This window comes from Phycodurus eques, chromosome 18, assembly GCF_024500275.1.
Source record: "Phycodurus eques isolate BA_2022a chromosome 18, UOR_Pequ_1.1, whole genome shotgun sequence".
Lineage (NCBI taxonomy): Eukaryota > Metazoa > Chordata > Actinopteri > Syngnathiformes > Syngnathidae > Phycodurus > Phycodurus eques.
Genome location: NC_084542.1, coordinates 2,396,921 through 2,423,756, shown reverse-complemented (window position 1 = coordinate 2,423,756; position 26,836 = coordinate 2,396,921). Strand labels below are relative to the sequence as shown.

The window sequence follows — 26,836 nt, the reverse complement described above, 5'->3', positions numbered from 1 at the left end:
ACATTTGATATTAGTGTGCTCCTGAAACTTGGCATTGCTTTGCCTTCACAAGTGCATCAATGTCATCTAAGTGTTGTCAGTGCACCCTCCAGTAGACAAAATTCGCAACAAAAGTTACTTTTATTGAAATATAGCAGTGAATGTGTTCTCCATCCCCACGGGCCGTGTTGGATCCCCCGACGGACCTGTTCTAGACCGCGGATCGTAATCTGACATGTGTTGTAAAGTGTATTTGTTTTTTATTTATTTATTTTGCTCCCCAGTCCAATACTCCAATATTGTAGAGACGTACTCTGACCCACACTCCAGAACAGTAGATGGCGGTAATGCATATTGAACGTTTGATGCCACCCGCCAACAAGGAATAAGAAGAAAAAAGAAGAAGAAGAAGAAGAAGAAGCGGGGAGTTTGATGATGTTTCCTTCGAAAAGTGTTCGTTGGGTTCAATGCTGGGCATGTTTCTAATTTTAGCTGAAATTGCAGACCTTAGTATGACCAGGTGCGCGGTTAGTATTTAGTTGGATCTAATCTGGATTACTATCCAAAGAGATGCAGTTCGACTGTGCGACACAAAGGTCAGATTTTGTTTTGGTTTCTTACAAAGGTGAACTATTTACAGTACTTTTGAATTAAATTCATTGGCTTAAAATCGTTATAATGCTGCATAATTCAGGAGCGATTCTAGGATCAGAGTAGGTATGTTTCTACATTTTTAAAAATTCCTTCATCAAACTACAACCGCAATTCCAATGAAGTTGAGATGTTGTGTTTAACATAAAAACAGAATACAATGATTTGCAAATCATGTTCCATTTATATATCATTGAATACACTACAAAGACTAGATATTTAATGTTCAAACTGATAAACTTTGTTTTTAGCAAATAATCATTAACTTAGAATTTTATGGCTGCAACACGTTCAAAAAGAGCTGGGAGAGGTGGCAAAAAAGACCTGTTTGGAACATCCCACAGGTGAACAGGCTAATTGGGAACAGGGCAAAAGAGGAAAAGAACCATCCAGATTTATGGATGCAACGTTCAAAAGCCAGCATCTGTGATGGTATGGGGCCTGCTTATTTCAGCAAGAATTGGAAAGAATTCCACCTACAAAGATTCAACAATTAGTGTCCGCACTTCCCAAACATTTATTGAATGTTGTTAAAAGAAAAGGGGATGTAACACAGTGGTAAACATGACCCTGTCCCAGTTTATTTGGAACGTGTTCCAGCCATAAAATTACAAGTTAATGATTATTTGCTAAAAACAAAGTATCAGCTTGAACATTAAATATCTTGTCTTTGTAGTGTATTCAATTAAATATTGGTTGAACATGATTTGCAAATCATTGTATTCTGTTTTTATTTGTTTAACACAAAGTCCCAAAGTCATTGGAATTGGGGTTCTAGATGTCATTGGATAGAGGGGTGTTACACGAATAAAATGAGCCATAGTTTGTATAAATCAGATAAGGCTTAAGGATTTTACCCCACTTTTTATGTAAAAAAAAAAAAAATCTGACAAAATTTTCTTGCACAGAAATTGTCAATCATGAGGAAACTTGTGACTGAAACGTTGACTCTTTGGTAGAAAAATGTCTATATCTTTCTTATTAGTTGAGATATCTTGATGAAGCTCTATCAATTCTCTACTGAATAAAGACAATAAAAAGCAATTTAAGGCGTTAGGAATGACAGGAAATTAAAGATTGGTTTCAATTAGAATAGAGTGAAGCACGTTTCTCATTTGGCCTGAAAATATGAAACAAATTTATTTAGTAATATAATTAGTAATTTGCCGCTATATTGCAGATTTCATTTACTGGGGGTAGGTGGGGGGGGTAGCTCTGGAATGTAACCCCTGCGATAAATGATGGTACTGTACTACATTTCAACCAAGTACTGTGTGGTATTACACTTTTCTAAGGTGTTTAAAAATGACAGCTGAAAAAAATATATCCTGCAAGTTTTAGGGACCGGCACGGTGAAAGACTGCCTCACAGTTCTGGGGACCGGGGTTCAAATCCCGGCCCCGCCTGTGTGGAGTTTGCATGTTCTGCCCGTGTTTGGGTGGGTTTTCTCCCGGCACTCCGGTTTCCTCCCACATCCCAAAAACATGCGTGGTAGATTAATTGAAGAATCTAAATTGCCTGTAGGTGTGAATGTGAGTGCAAATGTTTGTTTGTTATATGTGCCCTGCGATTGGCTGGCGACCAGTTCAGGGTGTACCCCGCCTCTCGCCGAAGATAGCTGGGATAGGCTCCAGCAGCCCAGGACCCTAGTGAGGATAAGGGGTAAAGCAAATGGATGGATGAATGGAAGTTTTACGGCTGCTGGCATTAAAAAATGGGGTAGAAATGCCTAGCTGCATATGATATCACACATTCATTTTGAAGAAGCAGGGGGGTGCGTTTCAGAAATACTGTAGTTTTAAACTTGTAGTTTGACACTTCACTGCTAACAATTAGCGTTTGGTACAAACCCGTGATCATAATATTTGCCCAATCTGTTTTTCCAGGTGGATCGTTATTCAACATGGCAATTAATGGAGAACAGGAGGCTCTGATTAGCCAGATGTTCGAATCCTATATCACAGAGTATCATCAAGAGGACGTTATCAAGCTCAGTGCAGCCTCCAGTGACGACAGTCATCAGCCTGTTGTTATCAATGCTATGACATTGTTCGAAGCTAATATGGAGGTATATACATGGTCTAAAATATTGAATATAACACAAAATTTAGTACATATTGCACATTCAGATCCGGGCAGCACGGCTAAAATCATACTGTTGTCGTACTAGAGCGGCTCCAACTACCGGAGACAAATTCCTTGTGTGTTTTTTGGACATACTTGGCAAATAAAGATGATTCTGATATGTGTATTCAGATTCAACAATATTTCACAGAAATATTTTTCCCTACATTAGTTTTTTGCTGTCAGTTTTTTTTCTTTCTTAATTTGGTGGTTATGTATTATGTTTTGACACTATAAATGCATCCCACCGCACCACTCATCAGTAGCACTGCCTTGCTCATTTCCCACATCTTGTTCTGCCCTGCCCTTTTCTGTCCTATCTCATCTTGACCTATTGGTTAGTTGTTGCATGTCCTCACTGGGTGCCCCCCCCCATCCAGAACACTGTTTGACTTTGTAACGTTACTTGTAGTCAAATATCTAGACTGTGTAACTATTGTTCTGCCGTGATTCGCACCCCTATGACCTAAAACCCTTTTCTGTCTTGCTGCATTTTCAATAAACATCAGAATAATTTAAAATAATATATATATATACAGAAGAATTTCAAGCTTCCCTGTTGCACAGCAAAACTGTTCCAGCACAAACGACACAGATCCACCATTCTGTATGGCCATGCAGGTGAACAGAATAGGTTAAAAAAAAAAGTATTGTTGTAAAACACAGTATTTGATACTTTATATACTGTATTTACTGTATATGGCTGGGGGGCACCTGTCTCTTGCCTGCTTAAAATACGGAAATGTTTTTTTTTTTTTTTGTAATCACTTATTTTTGGAAATGTATTTTTACCATTGGCAGGCTGATCGGCCACTCATGAAAACATTTGCCAAACCATGCACACTGCGCGACAGTTCAGTCGGTTTTAGCCACATTGCTTGGTGTGAAGCAGCCACTCTGTGCACCAGTGGTTTCTGTCTTCAAGACATTCCATATGGTTGGACTGGCGACGCCATTATTTCTGCAACATTTCTGAGTTTCCTTCTTCTCCCACCTTCACAATTGCATGTTTTTCACCCTTATATCCTTCTTTGGTTTTCATGTTGGTTACGCCTCCAATTACTATACATGTAATCTGCTCAGGCAAAATATGAAACCGCATAGACATTCAGTGCTATTTATTTTCTGAATTGTAATAGGATAGCTCTTGATAATAAAACACAAACTACAATCACGTTCCAATAGTTTTACTCACAAAATAATTGGTTCCACTGTACCAATAATTTTGGAGGTGAGTATATCTGCGTCTCATATAAGTATAATTTGATGTACAGGTACTTTGTTATGCTAACTTATTCCGTATGATTGGACAGTCTTAAAGTGCTCAACAATTCACAACCAGTGTGAGAAACAAGCTATTACAAACTATTATTTATTGCGCTCATGAGTAATCACAAAATTATTATACAGGAATACACACACAGTTAAGGATGCAAAAGAAAGCATCTTTCTACAATACAGAAACCTTGCGAAAAACTGACGTGCAAATTACTTCACAACGAGGGTCCTGAATTGGTATTACCTTTACACCAATTGCATAATTGTATATATTTTAGTGTAAGTCTATTTCTTTAGGTATTTCTGTGTTTGTTTTCCCACAGATTGGTGACTATTTCAATGTTTATCCCAATGATGTCCTGACAATATTTGACAATGTTTTGCAAAAAACAGCCATTGAGTTGTCAAAGAAGGCCTCTGTTGAGCATTTGGATGGACTATGCCCAAAAGAGCCAAGAATGAAAAACACCCTCCATGCACGTATCACAGGTGAGATGTCTAAATCAGCATGATGGTACCGGTCATCCATCTTCCGTTTATCCAGCATCGGGTCATGGGGGCAGCAGCTTAGCAGGAAAGCCCAGACTTCCCTCTCTGCAGCCACTTTGTCCAGCTGTTTGAGGGGGATCGCAAAGTGCTGCCAGACCAGCCAAGAGACACAATCTGTCCAGTGTGTACTGGGTCTTCTCCGGGGCCTCCTCCTGGTGGGGCCTGCCTGGAATACCTCACCTAACTGATGTCCAGGAGGCAACTTAACTAGATGCCTAAGACACCTCATCTGGGTCTGCTTGATGTAGAACAGTGGTTCTTAACCTTAGTTTGATTGAACCCCAGGGGTTCAAGAAGAAGAAGAATCACCTTTTATTGTCATGAACATGCATGCATAGACACGAAATTTGTTCTCTGCATTTTACCCATCACAGTGAACACATACATGTTAGTGGAACACACTGGAGCAGGGGGCAGCTGAAGCCCGGGGAGCATTTCCATAAACGCGGATATGAAAATTGTGGGGTTCAGTACCTCCAGCCGGGTTAACAACCACTCATTAGAGAAGTGGTTGTTAACTACATCACTACTCTTAGCCCATCCCAAACACCCTGCGGAGGACACTCATTTCGTGGATTTGTATCCATAATTTTTCATTCAATAACATCTGGTGTCCATAGGTAAGGGTGGGAATGTAGATTGACCGATAAATCTTCAACATGACAGACGAGACGTATGCGTCACTGCAGATGTTATACCCATTCGCCTGTCGATCTCTTATTCCACTCTTACCCCATTCATGAACAAGACCCCAAGATACGCTACTTCAACACCTCCACTTTGGGAAGGAAATTATCCCTAAACCCGAGGCACTCCAGTCTTTTTCGATGGAAGACCATGGTCTCAGATTTGGAGGTACAGAGTCTCATCCCAATCATTTCAAACTTGGTTGTAAACCTCTCCAGTGAGAGTTGAAAATCATAGCTAGAAGAAGCCAACAGACTCACGTCATCAGTCTACCGATGTAGAGGCACTTGTAATGAATGCCCACACAGTGTTGCACACAGGTGTCAACCAAGACTGCACCACAACATGAGAACCTTGAGGAAATCAGAGTGTCTCATTTACCCTCAGAGTCCTACCACCAAGGACCTTTTTACCCCACCTATGCAACATCAACCACAGTGATAGCAGAGACTCTAGGTTACGTGTGCTGTTGGAATTAAGGAGGTCTTCAAAGTATTCTCCCCGCTGATCCAGAACCCTTCTGGGTTGAGGTCAGCAGCGCCCCATCCCTACTATACACAGTGTTGATGGTACTCTGCTTCCTCCTCTTAAGCTGCCAGATGGTGGACCAGAATTTCCTCAAAGCCCTTTGGAAGTTGTTCTCCATGCCCTCAGCTGTCTGTGTTTTTGCCATAGCAACTGCAGAAGCCACATTCCACTTGGCCTGCCAGTATCCATCAGCTGTCTCCATAGACTCACAGGCAAAAAAGGTCAGGCAGGCCTCCTGCTCCTTCTTTAGTTTAACGGCATCCCTTAACGCTGGTGTCCACCAGCGGGTTCGGGGATTACCGTCATGGCACCAAACACATTACGATCATCGCGCCGGTCAACCAGAAATACGGAAGCCCAAGCTGTGTGTTAAGGCGAGTCCGACTATATGTAGTCGGAACTGTTCCGCCTTCCACACCAGCTCAGGCTCCCTCCCTGCCAGAGAGGTCCCAGAGCCGTCTTTGGTTGCCAGGGATCAGACAACCCATCTCACATTGCACCTGAACCTCTTGGCCCCTCCCACAAGTGTTGCGCCCATTCAAAGGGAGACCCCCATCTATGGGCTGTACCCATGGGTGCAGGCCTGGTGCTCTCCATTGAGCCCTACTTCCTGGCCTGGCTCCAAAGGGGAGCCCCAGTGACCCAAGTCCAGGCAAGGGAAAACTTGGTCCAATTGTTTTTGTCATAATAGGGAGCCATGCTTTACCCGGTGCATCACTGTTTGCCCTGGATGACGCTAATTTAGCTCCTATGATCATTGGAACACACAAACCCCTCCACTAACCCTAAGGTTAGGACTCAAGGAGGTGATGCTTTTTTGTCTTATTTTCTCAGTATGTATGAGCTCTCAGATGGCTACAGTCAGAGATCGTCTGTCATAATTATTGGTAGACTGGATTTTGTTGTTTCTCCTCTTATTTTTCACAACTGAATAAATGATTGACTAATAACCTTTGGAAACGTGTTTAACAATTAGTTTTTGTTACTGGAAATACTACTATGTTCTAAGTTACAATTGTAGCGTATATTGGTTGAGATAAAATCATAATTTAGGAGAAAAGAATAAGCCGGAAGCGACACCTGCGTTACTTCCAGTTTAGCGTAGTTTCAGCGTTATAAATCAAGCTATTTTGTCTCGAAAAGGGCACCCTGCACTTTTTATATGAATAAAATTTAGGAAAAAGCGACAACAAACCTTTTATCAGTCTTGTAATCTGAAGGTTTGCTACAGGAATTAAATACAAGTTCCCTATAACCTGAGGTCTTTTGCTAAACCCAAACACACGCAAATGATACAGGTAGTGAATTTTTATAGAAAATTTAATGAGATCTACCAGGGGGAATCTGCAGGCAAACAAGGCAGAAAAAACCCCCAAAACAAAGGTCAGACAAACATTGATAGGAAAAGGCTGAGCTTGTGATGTGAGGGTGGAACGAGCGTGGAGTCCTGTTCCTGTTTAAACACAAATATGCACTAATCTGTACTTTTAGTAGACCACTTAGGTTGCGTCGAACAGAATTTAGGCAGGCTGGTCGATCTCCCGAATGTTTGGCCGGACCGGTCCGCATGGGGAACAAGTGGATTTGGCGGAAAAAGAGGAAGAACAAAAAAAGAAGAGCAGGGAAAAAAAAAAGTTCCCAGGCAGGGCGGCGGGAGCCCGTATGCCGCTGTTCGCAAGACGTTCGGAGCGGACGCGTGCTGCCCGCTTCCTTCCCAGCGGAGTTTGCCCAGGCACCTAAAAGGGTAGCTCGGAGCGATGGCAGATGCCCTGCGGCGGGGAATGGTCCGATGTGTTGTTGCCACCTTGTGGTGAGAGGTGGCAATGAACAGGTCATTTAAATAGACACATTCCTCCATCTTGTGATCGGTTATCGTTTTTTCAACCCCAAAACATCTTTGTTACGGGAAAAATGTGAACCCTTAACTCATTCACTGCCAGCCGTTTCCTGAGCAGGGAACCCCTAGACTGCCAGGCATTTTCGAGCAATTTCACTCATTTTCCAAGCCCCACAGAATATTTTGTACTATGACTATGTTAACAGCAAAACTACCAAAAGAAAGATCCGACTCTGTTCTTCAGTTTGAAAAAAAAGTTTGTTTCGAGCTTATACAGTTCTTTAGTAATTAGCAGTCAAATATAGGCTAGTTTCAGCCAAATCCGTTTCTGAAGATAAAAAAACAGAAGTATTTTTGTGAAAGCAGACACATCAAGCAGAACAATGACTTTGACACCAATTTTTTATTTGTTGCTTTATTGAAAATCTACTTTTAACAGAAATGTTTGTACAATTTATACAAAAAAAAAGCATGAACTTGAACTTGAAATACATGAACTTTCCCCAGAATTTTTTTTGTCTGTGGTTTGTATGTGTGTGTGTCTTACGTATGTCTGTGTGTACTGTGTATGTGCGTGCATGTTTGGCCAACTACATGTTGTGCAACTTTGTGTGGTACACAAAAAATCAATCCCCTGTGTGCAAGGGGACGTGACAAGACTTGCACCACATCTTGGTCTCGCTTTGCTGGCCTCTCCGTGCACACAACCTACATCTCCTTGCCGGTCTTTTCTTTCCCTTGTGGGCATTATGCGCTCCAGTCTGTGACTGCGCAGTTGGCCATCTAGTCTGCTTTTTGGGTCAGTATTGTATGGAGCCCTCGGTCCCCCCAACCCCCACACCTGAATCTTCTGCGTCTTCATTGTTCTCCTCTATTCTCTGCTCAATGGTCCATCTTTTTACGATCTTGCGTATGAAGTCCAGCAAGGTTTTGCACACCGATGGAGTTTTTTCTTTGAAAATAATATAAGCATTGAACAAACAAATCTGAAATAAATAAGCAACACATTTTTTGGGCCAGTTGAATGACCATCTGACTGATGGGTAATAAGCAATATTTTGTCCAATTTATCCACCCCATTCATGTACTTGTTGTACACAACAACACACTCCGGTTTGAGTTGGGCAAGTTTTTGCTTGGATCCCCTGTGCCACACTTCAACCGTCTCCATGTTATCCTGATGGCAGGTTGTTATCATCTTCACCAACCGCTTGTCTTGCCAAGCTACCACCATCACGTTTTCGCTGTGGAACACAAGCTTTTCTCCCACACCCAGTTCTTTAGTTCTGTAATGACCTGAGGTTCCCCTCTTATTTTCTCTCAGTGTTCCACACACATTTGTTTGAGCTCCTAATAAAAGTTCACACAAAGAAATGGAGTTGTAGAAATTGTCTGTGTACAGCGTGTATCCATCACCAGAGAGACGATCAAGAAGTGTGAAAAAAATCTCTGGCAGAGAACTCGCTACACCGATGTATGGTAACATGTTGAAACGGTACCCTGTCTCAGAGACACAAAATATAAGTTTTTATCCCGTAATTTACGGGGTTTTGGGAGTTGTACACACGAAAAGACAGCCGTCCGCACCACTTCATCCTTCCCTCATCAACAAAAATATTTTTCCCAGGTTGGTACAGTTCTTTACGTTTGTCCACAATGTAGTCCAACACTGGGCAAACTTTATACAGTTTATCAGATGGGTCTTGTAAACTATTGTCATTGAAATGCAGGAAGCTCCAGATGAGTTGAAATCTGTTTCTTGCCATTGTTTTGCTAAAAAAAGTGAATGTTCCAACTCATCCACACTCCACTACATCTCAATGGTGGACTTATGTATGTAGCCAGTGAGAAAGGTCAAGCCCAGAAATGTTTTCAGCTCTGCAACTGACACCTGCTTCCAAAGCTCTGCTGTTTGGCTGGCAATCAGCGTTTGCTTGAAAATACTGCTAAGCATAAAGATTTGTCTGTTCCACAATATTCTGGAGCAGGAAATCTGTCAAAAACAGCTCCAGGAAGTCAGCTGGCCTGTCTGACTTCAGCTCCACAGCTGAGCTTCTGGGCCCTGGGGTGGCAGTGAGCTTGTCTGGTATTCCCCTTGGAATCACTCCTCAGTTCTGTTTGAAGTACGACATGTGCAGTTTAGAAATATAACTATTACTGGAAAATACATTGTTGAAATTGCTGTAATGGGACGTGGAGAGAAAAAAAAATCTTTCAATTACCTTTTTTGTTTGCAGTGCTAAATGCAACAGGAGTCAAAATTCTACTGGGTGCATTACCTATAAGTTAAAAAAAAAAAAAAAAAAAAAAAAAAAAAAAAACGATTACCAGGGAACACTTTTTTTCTTCTTCTTGTGATTTGCAGGGGTAAAAAAAAAAAAAAAAAAAAAGAATTTTCTTTTGGCGCAAGAAACTTTCTGACATAACCTCAAGAGAGCTATTCACACCAGACATCCCGGGAATCTTGCTGAACTGCAACAGTTTTGTAAAGAGGATTTGGTTCAAAATTCATCCTGATTGTTGCGCTCGTCAGATGTGCAACAAGAGGAAATGTTTGGACAAAATTATTGCTGCCCAAGGAGGGTCAACTAATTATTAAAAAAATATTTTGATCAGTATCGGCAGTTAATTAGCATTTTATGCTGATCAGCCCATCGGCTTTCATAATTCTTTTCTTGTCAGTGAAAAAACACGTCGTCACTGTGGGACTATTTTGCAGTGTCTCAGACAAACAACACGCAAGTTATTTTGCAGTCTGTGCTCAACTGAAGTACGTCATTGTGCACAGAACGTCATCTAAATGCTTCAACACAACAAATTTGATTGGGCACCTAAAGAATGTACACAAGGAGGAGCATGCCACGTTCAAGGAACACAGCGTGGAAAAAAAAAAGGAAAAGCCAAACGGACGCCAACTCTGGACAACACCCATCCATCCGGCCGGGACAGTGAGAAAGTTAGAGTAAGCATGTCATTAACAGTATTTGTTAAAGCACAACCCCAATTCCAATGAAGTTGGGACATTGTGTTAAACATAAATAAAAACAGAATACAATGATTTGCAAATCATGTTCAACCTATATTTAATTAAATACATGACAAAAACAAGAGATTTAATGTTCAAACTGATAAACTTTGTTTTTAGCAAATAATCATTAACTTAGAATTTTATGGCTGCAACACGTTCCAAAAAAGCTGGGACGGGTGGCAAAAACACAGAAAGTTGAGGAATGCTCATCAAACACCTGTTTGATGAGCACATCCCACAGGTGAACAGGTTAATTGGGAACAGGTGTGTGCCATGATTGGGTATAAAAGGAGCTTCCCTGAATTGCTCAGTCATTCACAAGCAAAGATGGGGCGAGGTTCACCTCTTTGTGAACGTGCGTGAGAAAGTATTCGAACAGTTTAAGGACAATGTTTCTCAATGTACAATTGCAAAGAATTTAGGGGTTTCATCATCTCTGGTCCATAATATCATCAAAAGATTCAGAGAATCTGGAGAAATCACTGCATGTAAGCGGCAAGGATGAAAACCAACACTGAATGCCTGTGACCTTCGATCCCTCAGGCGGCACTGCATCAAAAAACGACATCAATGTGTAAAGGATATCACCACATGGGCTCAGGAACACTTCAGAAAACCAATGTCAGTAAATACAGTTTGGCGCTACATCCTCAGAACTGTTAGGCTGACGCTCTAACCAGTCGGCCACCGTGCCACCCAGTACACAAGTATTTCCAATAAATGAACAAGTCATGTAAATAGACACATTGCTACATCTTGTGATCGGATCGGTGATCGGTTATCGTTTTAAAATATTTGCTGCAAGAATTGCCTCCCATAGTTTGAGGTACTGTACACTTTTGTCCATGCCCTAGATCTTCCATTTATGCCAGATGCTGGCAGCCACACCATGAATTTTCCTCCCTTATATATTGTTTTTGCACATGGGATGGTGTGTTGTTTTCTATGATAATTTTACTATGGAAGACACGCGTCTTCTTTGTTGTACCATGGTGTGTTTAGAAAGTGTCTTTTAATAATGTATGTTTAAATGTGTTTATTAAAAGCGTGTGGGAGGGGTAAAACTATATATAAAAAAATGTCTCCGACAGATTTCTACCTATTGTAGGCGGCTCTGGAATGTTTGTATCCACCGCAATGAATGGGGGTTCACCCTTAACGGAAATAACCTCTTTTCTCTTTTAGTCGCACAGATTTTTTTAACAGTACAATGATCTTGCTTGTTTTCCTGAAAGGTCCAGTGTTTTCATTTTTATAAAGCTATAAAACTTATAAAAAAGGACTTATGTCAATGTACTAATGTACATACAACTAACTTCATCTATTAATTTTCCTAGGCTCAGCTGGGAAACGAATTATCCAACCTGTCTGTGTATGTTATCAGTAATAATAATAATGCATTTATCTCATATAGCACTTTTCAAAGGACTCGGACGCTTTACAATTGCACACATTCATTCACTCCTCAGCCACACCCTGGGGCAGTCTGACGGAAGCATGGCTGCCATTCTGTGCCTACGGACCTTCCGACCACCACCAAACATCCAACCACATTCAATGTGGGTTAAGTGTTTTATTCAGGGACACAACAACGACATCCACTCGGGCGGGGATACAAATCGGCGACCCTTTAGTTGCAGAGCGTACAGTTAACCCCTGTGCCAATCTAAAATCTAAATCTGTCTAAAAATACCGGAGAAACTAATGCAATTTTTTAAAACTCAAATGTTTATCTTAAATGCCACATGCAAAATAATTTAGAACCCAGTCTAAGTGTATGGGCCTATGTAGGAATCCATGAATTAATTCCCTCCTTTAATCACAAAGTAGACAAACAGCAAGAACTGTTATTATAATCTCTCTTGTGTGTACAGGTCTACCAGTTTGTCCAGAGCTCACCAGGGACACAATTCCCCGGTCCAGGGATGTTGGGCATTTCTTGTCTGTCACTGGGACTGTTATACGTACCAGTGTTGCCAAGGTATGGCATAACACTTTCTGTGCAGTGTTCAATATTTAGCTGAAATTAAACTGTTTAATGAAAATTTACCAGAACAGTAAATTGTCTTCAGACATAAGGCAGATAGCATACAGTATGACCTGTTATTCCAAGCCACTCCTGTATGTGGTGCTCTGTAACTGTAAATAAGTTATATGCCGTTATAATCACGTTTTCATGTTTTGTGCTTGAACAAAACAAGAAATAAGAACAATCTTGATGTTTCCCAGTGTTTATTACGGTGATATAGAAAATATTCGGCAGAAGGAAGTGGTACGTTTTGCATTGTTTCACTTTTTTGATGCTTGTTTTTTTACACTGCATCAAAATGTTACATTCTGCCATCAGTCCAATTTTCCGTTTTTCAAGTGCAGAGACTAAATTTTACTACTGTCCCATGCCTGATTTAGACTGCTAATGTATGATTTGTGGGTTTTTGTGTTAATTATGTGAAACCAATTCCTTCAAGTTAATTTTATGAATATGCAGTGCTACGAAAAGATAATGCCTCATAGAATATTAGGTTGCCAACTGGGTGAGAAGTGGGTTACCCAGGATGACACAGAAAGTTTGTCGCGTCTTTACTGAACCCAACATAGATGTTTTGGATTGGGGGGAGTGGACCCGTAAGATAGGCCATCCAAGGGCCAAGATCATATTTCAACCTACATGTATAACCATAGGGGTTATTTTATGTCTATTGTTGCTTGCAGGTACATCAATCTGTGCTTATTCCTCCCACTTCCATAGGTCCTGGAATATGAGCGTGATTACATGTGTACCAAATGTCGTCATGTATTCGTGCTGCAAGCAGACTTTGAGCAGTTCTATTCCTTTGTCCCACCGGTGGCCTGTCCCAATCCTGATGGCTGTAACTCATGCAAGTTCAGCTGTCTGTCTGGAGGCTCTGAGCCTGCTGCCTGCAGGGATTACCAGGAGATCAAAATACAAGAGCAAGTATGGTCAATGATGGATTTTCATACCATCTATTTGCTCAACTACTAATTTCATTCACCATCCAAATCACAGGTGCAGAGGTTGTCAGTGGGAAGTATTCCTCGTTCTATGGTTGTGGTTCTGGAGGATGACCTTGTGGACAGGTGTAAGTCAGGTAGGAAGCCAAAATTTAAGTGCCAAAGCAATTAAAAGCTTGTGTAATTCGTCTCAAATTGTGTAATTAGTCTCAAATGTCAAAAGATGTAGCCAAGAAATACAGTAATTCACTTATTGCAGATTCAGAGCCTCTGAGATTTTTTGGGATGATCACTATAATGCAGTTACCCTCCTTTGGTTCAGTAAGTACTGGTGGCTATTTGACTATGTGGCAGCAATGACTCACATAAGGACAAAAAGGCTATTTTACTTTGAAGAAAAAAGAGACCTTACTGAGGAATTTCAACTAACACATTTGGTAAGTTATCAACTTGCTTAGAATATAATGAACATGACCGGAATGCCACTGGTTAGCACACAAGCTACAGTGAGAGTTTTATTAAATAAATTCACAAATACCAACCTAGCCCGCTTAATATAGCTAATGCACACACTAATAACAATATGGAACTGATTGAGCCAACAATATGGAACAAATCAGAATCATCTTTATTTGCCAAGTATGTCCAAAAAAACACACGGAATTTGTCTCCGGTAGTTAGAGAGGCTCTAGTACGACAACAGTCAATTGACAGTGAACACTTTTGAGACAAAAAGACATTGACAAAAAAACAGTCACTGAGCAATAAAGGGTTGGCACTGTGAATGACTGGTTAGAGCGTCAGCCTCACAGTTCTGAGGACCGGGGTTCAACCGCTTGTGTGGAGTTTGCATGTTCTCCCCGTGCCTGCGTGGGTTTTCTCCGGGCACTCTGGTTTCCTCCCACATCCCCAAAACATGCAGTAATTGGAGACTCTAAATTGCCTGTAGGTGTGACTGTTAGTGCGTTGTTTGTTTGTATGTGCCCTGCGATTGGCTGGCAACCAGTTCGGGTGTACCCCGCCTCCTGACCGATGATACCTGGGATAGGCTACAGCACGCCCGCGACCTTAGTGAGGAGAAGCAGCTCAGAAAATGGATGGATAGTTATCTGGTAATGCCGGTACTTTTTTTTTTTTTTTTTTTTGGACCATCGTGCAAAAAGATGCAGAGACCTCTAGCACTTGGAGCAGTTCGAAAGACTAATATTGCAATAGTACGGTGCAATGACCATTGTGCACAGGGTGCTGAGACTTCAAGGAGTGTATGCAGTTTAAAGAGACAAATAGTGCAATAATCTGGGACAATGTTGATTGGGCAAATGTTGCAGATACTCTTGAGTCAGTGTGCAAATGGAGCAGATGCTACTCTGGCATGAGTGGCCAGTATTGGTCAACAACAGATATGCAAATAGTGCAGCGTGGCGAGACTACTACAGTGACTGCACGAGTAATGTATAATTGGCCCGACAGAAATGTGACAACAAACTCAAGACAAAAAATTGCCAGCATGTTGCAATGGAATTGTAGGTTAGGTGTTTAAGAGGTTGATTGCAAGAGGGAAGAACCTGTTGGAATGTCTGCTAGTTCTAGTTTGCATTGATCGGTAGCGCCTACCTGAAGGAAGGAGCCGGAAGAGCTGGCTCCTTCCTGATTTTGCACGCTCTTGTCTTAGTTCTGGCAGCGTGCAAGTCCTCAAGGGTGGGTAGGGGGCTATCGACAATCCTTTCAGCAGTTTTGATTGTCCGTTGCAGTCGGAGTTTGTCCTTTTTTGTAGCAGCACCAAACCAGACTGTGATGGAAGAACACAGGCCAGATTCCATGACCGCTGTGTAGAACTTCCTCAGCAGCTCGTGTGGCAGGCCGTGCTTTCTCAGAAGCCGCAGGAAGTACACATCCTCTGCTGGGCCTTTTTGAGGACGGAGTTGATGTTGGTCGCCCACTTCAGGTCCTGAGAGACTGTAATTCTCAGGAACTTGAAGGTCTCGACAGTTGACACAAGGCAGCTGGACAGCGTGAGGGGCAGCTGTGGCGAAGGATGCCTCCTGAAGTCCACGTTCATCTCTACAGTCTTGAGCGTATTCAGCTCCAGGTTGTGTCGGCCGCACCACAGCTCCAGCCGCTCCACTTCCTGTCAATATGCAGACTCGTCACCGTCCTTGATGAGGCCGATGACAGTGGTGTCATCTGCAAACTTCAGGAGTTTGACAACCGGGTGTGCTGAGGTGCAGTCGTTCGTGTAGAGAGAGAAGAGCAGCGGAGAGAGGACACAACCTTGGGGCGCCCTAGTGCTGATGCTGCGTGTGGATGAGGTGGCCTTCCCAGCCTCACCTGCTGTGTCCTGCCCATCAGCAAATCCACTGGCAGATGGCAAATGCAAGTAAAGAGCAACGTTTAGCTAGATTTTAAACAACCTGTTGTTAAAAAGAGGACCACAAGGAATTCTGGGAAGTAGCAGAAAGCACAATGATGCATTGCGCTTCCTACAACGCTGACCCCGTCACCGTGAGGCACATTACCTCATGGTTTATTCAACAAATTGCCCATCCTTGTATATCCACATGGGTTGACTTTCATGTAAATGGAACAGAGCACATTTGCCTTTTAATGGCATAATGCTGAGTCTGGATGGTGAACTCAAATGGAGAAATGCATACAGTAACTGCACCTCTGTAAGGTATCACTTATTAACGTTGAACTGCACACAGTATATAAAACTTTAAGATTCATATAGGCAGTAAATAATTGGCTGCTACAGTACTTTGGGGATTTTGTCTATTGTGTGGGTTTTCTGGAATGTACCCCCCGTGACAAACAAGGGACTACTGTATATTACCATTTTAGTTTAGAGTTGCCTGATCCAGTGTTTTTATTTAATTGGCTTCCCAGGAGATGATATGACGGTTTATGGAGTGATGTGCCAGCGCTGGAAACCTTTTTATGATGGTTCTCGCTGTGATGTGGAGCTGGTTCTCAAAGCCAACAACATAGAAGTCAACAACCAGCAGGGTGCTGCTTCTTTACTGATAGAGGATGTTCAAAGGGAATTTAACGAATTCTGGGAGCACTACAAATGTGATCCAATAGCTGGTAAGAATTCTTCTCACTTCCTGTGTTAAATTGTTTTTGAATGTTTTTATTCTGTCTCCACCACAATCTGTAGGCAGGAACCAGATCTTGTTGAGTCTGTGCCCTCAAGTGTTTGGCATGTATGTGATTAAACTGGCCGTTGCCATGGTGTTAGCTGGAGGAGTGCAGAGAATAGATTCGTCTGGAACCAAGACCAGGGGTATTTATCCAGTTTTATGTTTCCAGCAAAGGTATATGTCAAGCTAAAACAAAGCAAATGGCAGCTGAAAATTGCCATTGCCATTAAACTGCTGCAAGTTTGAAAGACAGGCTTTATGTCCCATGAGTGAAATTATCATGTTTATGCTTATCACTTTGGTGTCTCACTGTGAAGTACATTTTTCTGTTAAGGTGAATGTCACATGTTGCTCGTTGGTGACCCCGGTACAGGCAAGTCTCAGTTCTTAAAATATGCAGCTAAGATGATGCCTCGCTCTGTGCTCACTGCTGGAATTGGTTCAACAAGTGCAGGTATGTGCTCTTTATCAGGCTTTTGACTTTCTCACAAGGATGTCACAATACATGCCGACATGTCCAATCAGTTACGATATCATGTAAATTGCTGTAGGACTGACTGTTGCAGCAGTGAAGGATGGAGGTGACTGGCATCTGGAGGCAGGAGCCCTAGTACTCTCAGATGGTGGTTTATGCTGCATTGATGAATTCAACAGCATCAAGGAACATGACCGCATCAGTATCCATGAAGCTATGGAGCAACAATCCATTAGTGTGGCCAAAGCTGGGTAGGGTATTAAGTTCAAGATTATTCTACAGAAACACCAGTAATGAGTTGTATGACCAAAATGTGAGTACAGATAAACCGTTTTTACTTTCTGTGTAGACATCACTCAAAGCGTGTGTTGTTATAAAAGACTGTGATAGTGCAAATAAATTACTGTGCTCCTCTACATTGTTTCTCCTCTCCACAGTATGGTCTGTAAGCTGAACACTCGTACTACCATTCTGGCAGCTACCAACCCAAAAAGCCAGTATGACCCAAACGAATCACTGTCTGTTAATATAGCATTGGCTAGCCCTTTGCTAAGTCGGTTTGACGTGGTCATGGTTCTGCTGGACAACAGAAATGCAGACTGGGACCGCATCATCTCTTCTTTCATACTGGAGGATAGAGGTAGGAAGAAGAATATGAAATTCAAATTCTTAAAAAAACATGAAAATAATGACAGTAATTCTAATACTCACTGTATTGACAATCCTGTATTCGTCTTGTATTTGTTTGTCTGCCGATGACTAATATTTTGAAATACAAGGTTGGAATTGAAATACACTTAGTGAATGATATACAGAATGACATCGAGAAATAAAAATAAATAGATTCTGCAGATAGTTATGATGATCGCTATTTGTTGTTTTGTCCAACTTGATAATACCATCACTATCCATTAGCTATAGATCTAACAAAATACCTACTTTTCCATAATTGCAAGTAAATTGTATTCTCAATTACTGTATCTAGTAATGGCCGCTCGGTGGCCTCATAGTTCCGAGGACCCTGGTTCAAATCCGGCCTCACCTGTGTGGAATCTGCATGTTCTCCCCGTGCCTGTGTGGGTTTTTTCCTGGTACTCCTCTTTCCTCCCACATCCCAAAAACCTGCATGGTAGGTTAATTGAAGACTCAAATTGTCCGTAGCTTTGAATGTGAGTGTGAATGGCTGTTTGTCTATGTGTGCCCTGCGATTGGCTGGCTAGTTCAGTGTGCACCCTGCCTCTCGCCCAGAATCAGCTAAGATAGGCGCCTCCACGCCCGCAACACTCGTGAAGATAAGCGCAATGGGAAATGGATGGATGGATGTATCTAGTAATTTAATTAAGTAAGAAATAGATGAGACAACACCAGACAAGAGACCCTGCTCATGTGGAGGGTTGTTTCCTGTCTTGATGCCATGATTAAATGTTGAATTCCAAATTTAAGCATGATGAAACTGTTACAAATGCAACCCCAATCTTGGTTCTTAGGACTGGCCTCTGAGAGCTCCACACTATGGTCCATGGAGAAAATGAAGGCGTATTTCTGTCTAATAAAGCGTTTGCAGCCCCAGGTGTCGGCAGAGGCCAACTCCATCTTATCAAGGTACTACCAGCTGCAAAGACAAAGTGAAGGCCGCAGTGCTGCACGCACAACTATCCGCATGCTGGAGAGTCTCAGCAGACTGGCTGAAGGTGAGCATGTCATTTTGAAAAGAATTTGGAACATTTTTTCTTTCTATTTAAACGCCATGCAGCATAATGGGGGGGGGGGGGTAAAACACAAATACTGTTCCATTTGTAATGTAAAGTAAGGAGGCACATTCGCAACTGTCTTCAACAATACTCACATTGAACTGTTGATTTCAGCTCACGCTAGACTCATGTACAGAGAGACTGTGACAATAGAGGATGCTGTTATGGCCGTCTCTGTAATGGAGTGTTCCATGCAGGTAATGAGGAAAGTCTGATATTTTCTCTTTTTCTATTCACAAAACATCTGCAAAATGTTCTTTCAACAATAACAAGTGGTTTCAGTATTTATTTATTTTTTGTCATTTGTGGTATAGTGACATACATTCATGAGACACTTTAGGTTCACCGACACAATGCCATTCAATACAGGATTACTTTAAAACAATACCTTTGCACAGATAACACTGGTTAGTTTTAACTCACCCTGTTAGTCTTGTTGTGGCAAGATAGTATCTAAAGTGCTGACACTACAATCTGTGTTTGTCTTTGAATCTCTTAGGGTGGTGGTTTGCTTGGAAGTGTAAATGCAGTGCTTACTTCATTCCCTGATGACCCTGGTCAGCAGTATCAGACACAGTGTCAGGTACTGTTAGAAGGACTGAGCCTGCCCCACTTACTTCAGAAGGAGAGGGACAGATTGCTCAGGTGGGTCAAATGCTAATTTTACAAACAGGTGGACTTTGGCTGTCTCAATTAGCTTTGTCGCTTCATGTCAGACCATTCAGGAAGGGTTTTGCGTTGCCATCAAATCAAGGTTTACTCTTACTTCCTGTTGACATTCTAGTTTTGAGAAGTTAGAAACTGATCCACACATGCTAAACAATCAGAAATTGGCACCCAATTGCACACCTTCAAAAATACCATGCCCAAATTTGTATCAATTATCAGAGGTGTGCACTCAAGTCACATGACTTGGACTCGAGTCATGAATTTAACACCATCAAGGAACATGACCTTACTTCAACTCACAGACTTTAGACTCAACTTGACAATATGTTAAAAGACTTGCGACTGGACAGTATGTTAAAGGACAATATTTTAAAAGACAACTCGACTTGGACTTGAACCCACTGACTTGAAAAGACTTGCGACTTTGACCAAAGCACTGACAAACCAATACTTTGCAGCTTTCTCTTTTTCATATAGCTATATGTGCAATTTGCTTTTCTACTACAGAAAAATATGATAAGTGACAACATAATGCTGAAGGTTCTCCTGACTATTTATTAGGCCTAAGTGTCCCACACATATATTGCTAATATGTAGTTAGTTCTTAATCTCTTTTAACAGTTAATTGTTGGGCACGCTCTTGTAGAGGAAGTGACCAAAAGGTCATTCTTTCACACACTACCTAAAGTAATGGTTTCATAAAAAAAAGAACAGTACCACATAAATCAACAATAAGTGTGACAGCTAAATAAGGCATACATTCAAAGAACCACTGTTAACATACACACTAACGACAACGACATTTAACGTAATAATGACATTAATTATTTTGTTACCATTCGCACCTGACTTTGTGAGTGATCACGCAAATAGTTACCTGGCGGGCCGGCCGTGCACTGTCTCGACTTCCTTTACATTACAGTCTGGTTTAGTCAGTGTAGTGTTCTCAAGAATCAGTCTTGTACTGTATATATTTTTTTTTATTCACTTTATTTACCAATCGATCAGCACACAGCTAGAATCTATTAGACATGAAACTACATTCATCTTCGTGTCCTTTTCTTCGCCTCTTTTTGATGTAATATCTTTACATAGTGCCCCTAGTGTTCCGACTGTGATACCGCAGTTGGATAAAATTGTACCTTTATAAGTAGATGAAAAACTTGGTCCTCTTTTTTAAATTAATGCCTTATGTATTTATACAATAAATGCCAAGTTTAAACTGAAATCTATTTATATTTGTTTGAAATTGCCTCACGAGAAATGATTGTCGACAAGAAAATGCGGTTTCCTGCTATATGCACAATGTGAATTTAAGAAAAATATGATATCTAAAACAGGAAACCAATTGCTTGTTCATTATTAAGTGAAATGTCTCATTTTCACTTGTGTATTCATAATTACTCTTTAATCAAGCAAAAATATATTGTATCCTTATATTTTATTATTCTAATAGAATTGTCAGTAGAATACTCGATTACTAATTGCTCAATCGCTTTTGAAGGGGCAATAAACTAAGCGCTCCCCTTGACGATTGGCTTTGAAGGCGCAGAAATTTTGATCAGCCCCCTCGTTTTCTTATAAAGGTTCAATACACTTGTTTATCAAATCTGTTTTGATAAAGAATATATAATATATTAAATATATAACTAAATAATATCATATATACATATTAATTAAATATAAAAATTACATGTGAAAATATTTTTACTTTGTTGGTAAAATGACTCGAAAGGACACAACACTCAAAGTGTAGGACTTGCGACTTGACTCGGGACTTGCATGTCTTGATTTGAGACTTGACTCGGGACTTGCCTATCTCGACTTGGGACTTGACTCAGTACTTGAGGGCAAAGGCTTGAGGCTTGCTTGTTACCTACAAAACAATGACTTGGTTCCACCGCTGATAATTGTCATGTTTTATTATTCTATTTTTATATTCATTGATAAATTAAGAGAGATATAAAATGCCCAATGGCACAATATTAACAAATTAAAAATCTACGTTTACCTTTGTAATGGGTCATTTAATGAATCATTCCTCATCCTTCATCCTCATCAGTTTGTTTTTGCGCTAACCTAGATAATTTTAATTTTTTTTTTTTATTATTCTTGGCATAGGAAGTAACAGTCCAGTAATCGTTGGGATTTGAAAATATTATTTTTTGGTAATTTCCCTCTAATTCTGGTCTGTGTAGAATGAGCCATTCAAGCTACAGATTGTATAAAAAAGGGGCCTTGTTATCACTCATCATTCCTTTGTCTGTGGAGTCCCTTTTTTTGAAGTACTGTGTTTATTTTGGGCTATAAGCTATGCCTATTTTGGCAGCCAAAACTTTAGACCCACTTTCGCCACAGTTCCCATATAAACACTTGATATAAACCCCAAATTGACTGCCAGAAAGTACAATAGTACCACTAGAACCTAATCCCAAACAGCATACATGATGAAATTACAAAAATGAAAGAACATTTTTCTTCTCAAGGATTGGGAGCAGCAGCATCGAGGCTTCCAGCTCTGAGCTTCCAACTGATCACCACCAGGATCATTTTAGAGAAACAGGCTCTTTCAGCAAAACACAATCTGACATACCAAAGAACTGCAAGAGTGGTGCTGACCAGGAGAGTGGTTTGAATTGGTTTTACTCCATCATGGCTTCTCGATCATCAGATGAAATCACCTCTCCAGTATCCTCATCAACTCAACTGGACAGCAGTCAGAAACCACACTTCAATTCGTCAACTAACATCAGCTCTCCAGTAAACCAAAATCTTAATTCAAATACTGGTGGGACAGTCACTGTTACCGCTGAGGAAAGTGGAATAATCAGAGAAAATTGTCCTGAAGCTCAAGAGAATCGAAAGGGATCTGACAAACATCATGCTCAGCCATCAGGGAGTGTGATACAGAAAGTCTCAAAAAATCTACGAGAGAGAAGAGTCAAGGAGCTGCAAGCTGACAAAGGAGGGATTGGAATTGGAGAAAGTGTGCTCTTTGGGAATAATGCAATTAAAGATGTTACCATGTTCGATTCAACTAACAATACACACATGCATAACAAAATTCAGGGTAACCAAGGGTGTCACACAGCAAATAAAACCATTAGCACTGTGCTACAAGACAAGAGGGCAGCTTCAGTTGAAACAGATGAAAATATTTTCAAGTTTTCGGACTTTACATTTAAACCAAGGAAGATGAGACCATTAGTCCACAATGGCAGCAACAATTCGCATGTGAGCACACCCGAATGTGACCTAGACGGCAGGAATCATACAAACAGAGCAGACATTATACAGGTTGACATTCGTGATACGGCCAATGGTGCACTTACAGAAAATAAAGATGGAAAAAATCTAACACACAAAAAGTACACGTGTCTTGAAGATGGAGGCATGAAAAAACAGGTGAGCTGTATCAGCAATAAAGCCACTTTGTGTTTTCCATCAGAAAAGCTGGATAAGGAGAAGCTGACACAAGCACGAACTGGTTCTAGAATAAACCAGAGAGATGACAGAGAGAGCCTGTGCGAAGATATTGCTGGGAGTAAAGATTTATTTACACCTTTAAAACCTACTTCAAGCCCCACAAAATCAACAGCCAACCCCCCAATTTTTGGTAATCTCTCAAGATTCTCTTTCGGTGGCACAACTGAACCCACAACCAGACGACAGACAGACCTAGAAAATAATCATCAAACTGTAGTGTGCAGCGAGGTAAAGGCTGTGTCATCTTCGCTGAACTCGGAGCATCCACGTATTTTGGAACATGGCCCAGCAACAACTGCTAAAACAATGTCCAATTATAGTACAAAACTAACAGAACCTACGAATGCTGGACTACATGGTTTAACAATTGTTGAAGATAAGACCACAATATTTCAGAATCCTGGCCAAATTAAGAGGAAGTGTTTTGAAATCAACCCTCCAAGAAGTGCTCCCTGTGGTTCAAAAGGTGTGTTTGTCAACACATCTCTGTTTGGCTCTGGTGAGTTAAATGATGACATTCTTGACACTGACTGGGACAAAGAGGTAGCAAAGAAAGCCAGAGTGTGATATTATGGCGAACAGCACCTGTCTGAAATAAAGAAAAAAGAGACAAAAGATTATTTTGTAAGTTATGCAGTAGTTGGTCACTAGATGGAAACCTTGATCCACTGTAAATCCTGAATGTTCCAGTCTTGCTGTTTTACACAGCCTGTGTTGCCAGGACTATTCGACTTGCCTGTCTTCGTTTCAATTATTGTACCTGTCTGTCCTCTACCAGTGGATTTATTTACTTTAATGCTAATTCACTGATATTGTACTCTAGCATTTATATATTTTTCAAATAACTGCACAAAGGCTAGTTCTTCTGATAAATCAAAGTAGGTAGAAAGTATTTTATACCCTCAGTGCCCTACATCTGTGTTTGTGTTAATCTGGGTCAAATGATTAGTTATTTTAAGTATCTTGAGGTAGATCTTGAATTTATCCTATAAATGCCCAACGTAAAGCTTGGCCTGTAATTTTCAAACAAAGAATTGACTTTTGCATTTCCACTTTATATCGAAGCCATGGTGAATTTAAAAGGAATGTCTGGGCCATCACTGTGGAGCTATGTTGACAGTGGTGGTCTAATGGGATTTGGATTGTTGTATTACATCAAAAGATGTCACCAACTCCTTTAAAATGGCAGTAATTAGGGCTTTCTTTAACACAAGGGAGATTATGGAGTGGGATTAAGGGTACAGTACTGTATATTGAAACCTCTAATGTGACACACACAGTGAAATCTATGTCAAACTGTGCCTGAAAATTTATTCTAGAACTGTGTATAATAATTAATCTTTTTATATAAAGATAATTCTCTTCCACTACTGTGACTCCTATCAAACTTTATTTGAAACATTTCACAGGATAGTTTGTAGGTCACAAACTACTGCATATTAACAGTGATTGCTTAATTTAATTGCCAGCAGTATGGGTTTACATTACATAGTTTATTTTTTCTCAGTCGCTTTGGTAAATTCTTTTGAATCATCCATCCATCCATCCATCCATTTTCTGTACCGCTTATCCTCACAAGGGTCGCAGGCGTGCTGGAGCCTATCCCAGCTATCTTCGGGCCAACCAATCGCAGGGCACATATAAACAAACAACCAGTCACACTCACATTCACACCTACGGGCAATTTGGACTCATCAATCAACCTACCATACATGTTTTTTGGATGTGGGAGGAAACAGGAGTCAGTCTTGAAATTTGCAAAACAATAAGTGCATTTCGCTAAACAATTCGTACAAATAGCAAAACACCATGGCTTACCTGCAAAAATCACTCTTGCTGAAAATCGTTTGCTCACCCCTCAAAACTAAATATCTGCTTCAATGAAAATGTCAGTACCATCAGAATGACAAGTCTGTGTGTCATTGTGTACAGATAAAACAGTCATGCTTAGTCATGTTGTCAATGTAACAGAGTACTCTGGAGGGATGTTCGGATGAAAACTGGCTACAGTTTTGATGGCAATTATTTTAAATTGTAGGTTATACTGGTTGTTTAATGGTTGATCTAATGCTTCACACATTTCCTTTTGTTAGAGAAAGTCAAGATTCACCTCGGGGGGAAAAAAGTCTGACGGAAAGGCTAATTAAAAGGTATAAAAATACAGTAGGCTTGACATATGTCAACTTTTTCAACTATTGACTTATGCAATGAACTATTGACTAAATATGGGGGGTGAGACTATTCAACAGAGAACACTATAAAAGATTTTGATCAACAACATAAGAAATTGATGTCGGAAACAGCTGAGAATTATACATCAACATTTGCATGGATGGAGCCAAGCAATTTGCAACTTGTTCAAAGAAATGAGAAACGGCTTTTTCCATGTGCGCAACTGATACAATGTGAAGCATGAACAAGTAGTTTTCAGAATTTCAATTCTGATCTGAGAAATTTACCAAAGCGACTGAGGAAAAACTGTAAAATCCCCCAAAACAAAATGTTTTTGTTTTTTTTCCTAAATACATGAAATATGTTTGATAAATGCTGAAAACGTGCAAAGCCTGAGAACAATATAGTTCTGAATAGTTATGGCTTGAAGGTGCCATGTTCCCAAGCCAACTATTTATTTGGTAATAGTATTTGGTAATAAAAAATGTAATATTAGCTCTATGGTGCCTCAGTAAATGTGAAATATGAATTAAAATTGTCCATGGACCTGAGTTGCAGACGTTTTTCTGCCGAGAGGCCGGAAATCATTCGAATTTCTCGAGCTTATCTATGTCACGAGTGAAGAGCTAAGCCTAACTCTCTTCTGACCCAGTGCTGTCAACATAAGTATGCTCTCACAAATGGGTCTTTTACGCGGAGGCAACCAATCAGAGGAAAGAGGTCAGTCTTAGCCAAATATGGATGATACAAAACTGGGTCAAACAGAAGTAGCTGTCAGAGAGGCATTTTCTGGACATGTACAACCCCGCTAGCCTCACAACCTCCTTGCCTCCTCCTCTTCACCCTGCATGCCGCATCCATCCAGGGGAACAGCTGGCCGCTTATGGCGCACCATTCGGTGGTCACAGAAGTGCGTTGTCCGCTGAATTTCAGAGGAGGGAAAATTGTCCTGGCAGCGCGACTTATGATTAGAGGTTACTTCTCTGGAGCCTGTGAAAGCGTGTGATGTCTCCATCTGTGGAAAGAAGCCATGAGAGAAGGCAGATACGTGTATTAGATTGACAGCTGAGACGGGATTTTTAGATCTCTCAGTGACACGCCCACAGCGTCTGGAAGCTCAATGTCTCCGTTATTTTACCCATTTTGAAGTCTGACTTCGGCACTTAAAAAAAAAAAAAAAAAAAAAGAAAACACGTACCTGACCTTTAAAAGTCACATTTGAAAAAAAAAATGGTGACCTTATTATCTGTCCATCAGTACACTTTCTGCAAACTTGTTGCAGTGTAACTGAGCTAACCTCAATATCAACACATGATTATCAGAATCAGAAGTCAGAATCATCTTTATTTGCCAAGTATGTCCAAAACACACAAGGAATTTGTCTCCGGTAGTTGGAGCCGCTCTAGTACAACAGACAGTCAATTTACAGAACACTTTGGGGACATAAAGACATTGACAAAAAACAATTGTGCAAAAAGATGCAGAGTCCTCTAGCACTTAGAGCAG

At 40.8% G+C, this 26,836-nt stretch overlaps 1 protein-coding gene across 6 annotated transcripts; it reads left to right on the top strand.

Annotated features, from left to right (window-relative positions):
• Nucleotides 1-395: 395 nt before the first annotated feature.
• mcm9 (minichromosome maintenance 9 homologous recombination repair factor) lies at nucleotides 396-24,480 on the top strand. 6 transcript variants are annotated; one of them, XM_061704144.1, is made up of 15 exons: nucleotides 396-575; nucleotides 2,517-2,698; nucleotides 4,356-4,521; nucleotides 12,536-12,642; nucleotides 13,411-13,617; nucleotides 13,690-13,771; nucleotides 16,521-16,721; nucleotides 16,795-16,920; nucleotides 17,151-17,231; nucleotides 17,329-17,503; nucleotides 17,690-17,892; nucleotides 18,740-18,943; nucleotides 19,118-19,200; nucleotides 19,503-19,648; nucleotides 22,159-24,480. In XM_061704144.1, exons 2-15 carry the CDS (start codon nucleotides 2,534-2,536, stop codon nucleotides 23,723-23,725), a joined length of 3,513 nt encoding a protein of 1,170 aa, XP_061560128.1. In that variant the 5' UTR covers nucleotides 396-575; nucleotides 2,517-2,533; the 3' UTR covers nucleotides 23,726-24,480. The 6 variants fall into 6 exon arrangements, 5 of the variants coding, with proteins under 5 accessions (XP_061560128.1, XP_061560127.1, XP_061560130.1 ...); XM_061704143.1 differs by having other exon boundaries at nucleotides 17,112-17,231; XM_061704146.1 differs by having other exon boundaries at nucleotides 17,112-17,231; nucleotides 23,121-23,213.
• Nucleotides 24,481-26,836: the final 2,356 nt, after the last annotated feature.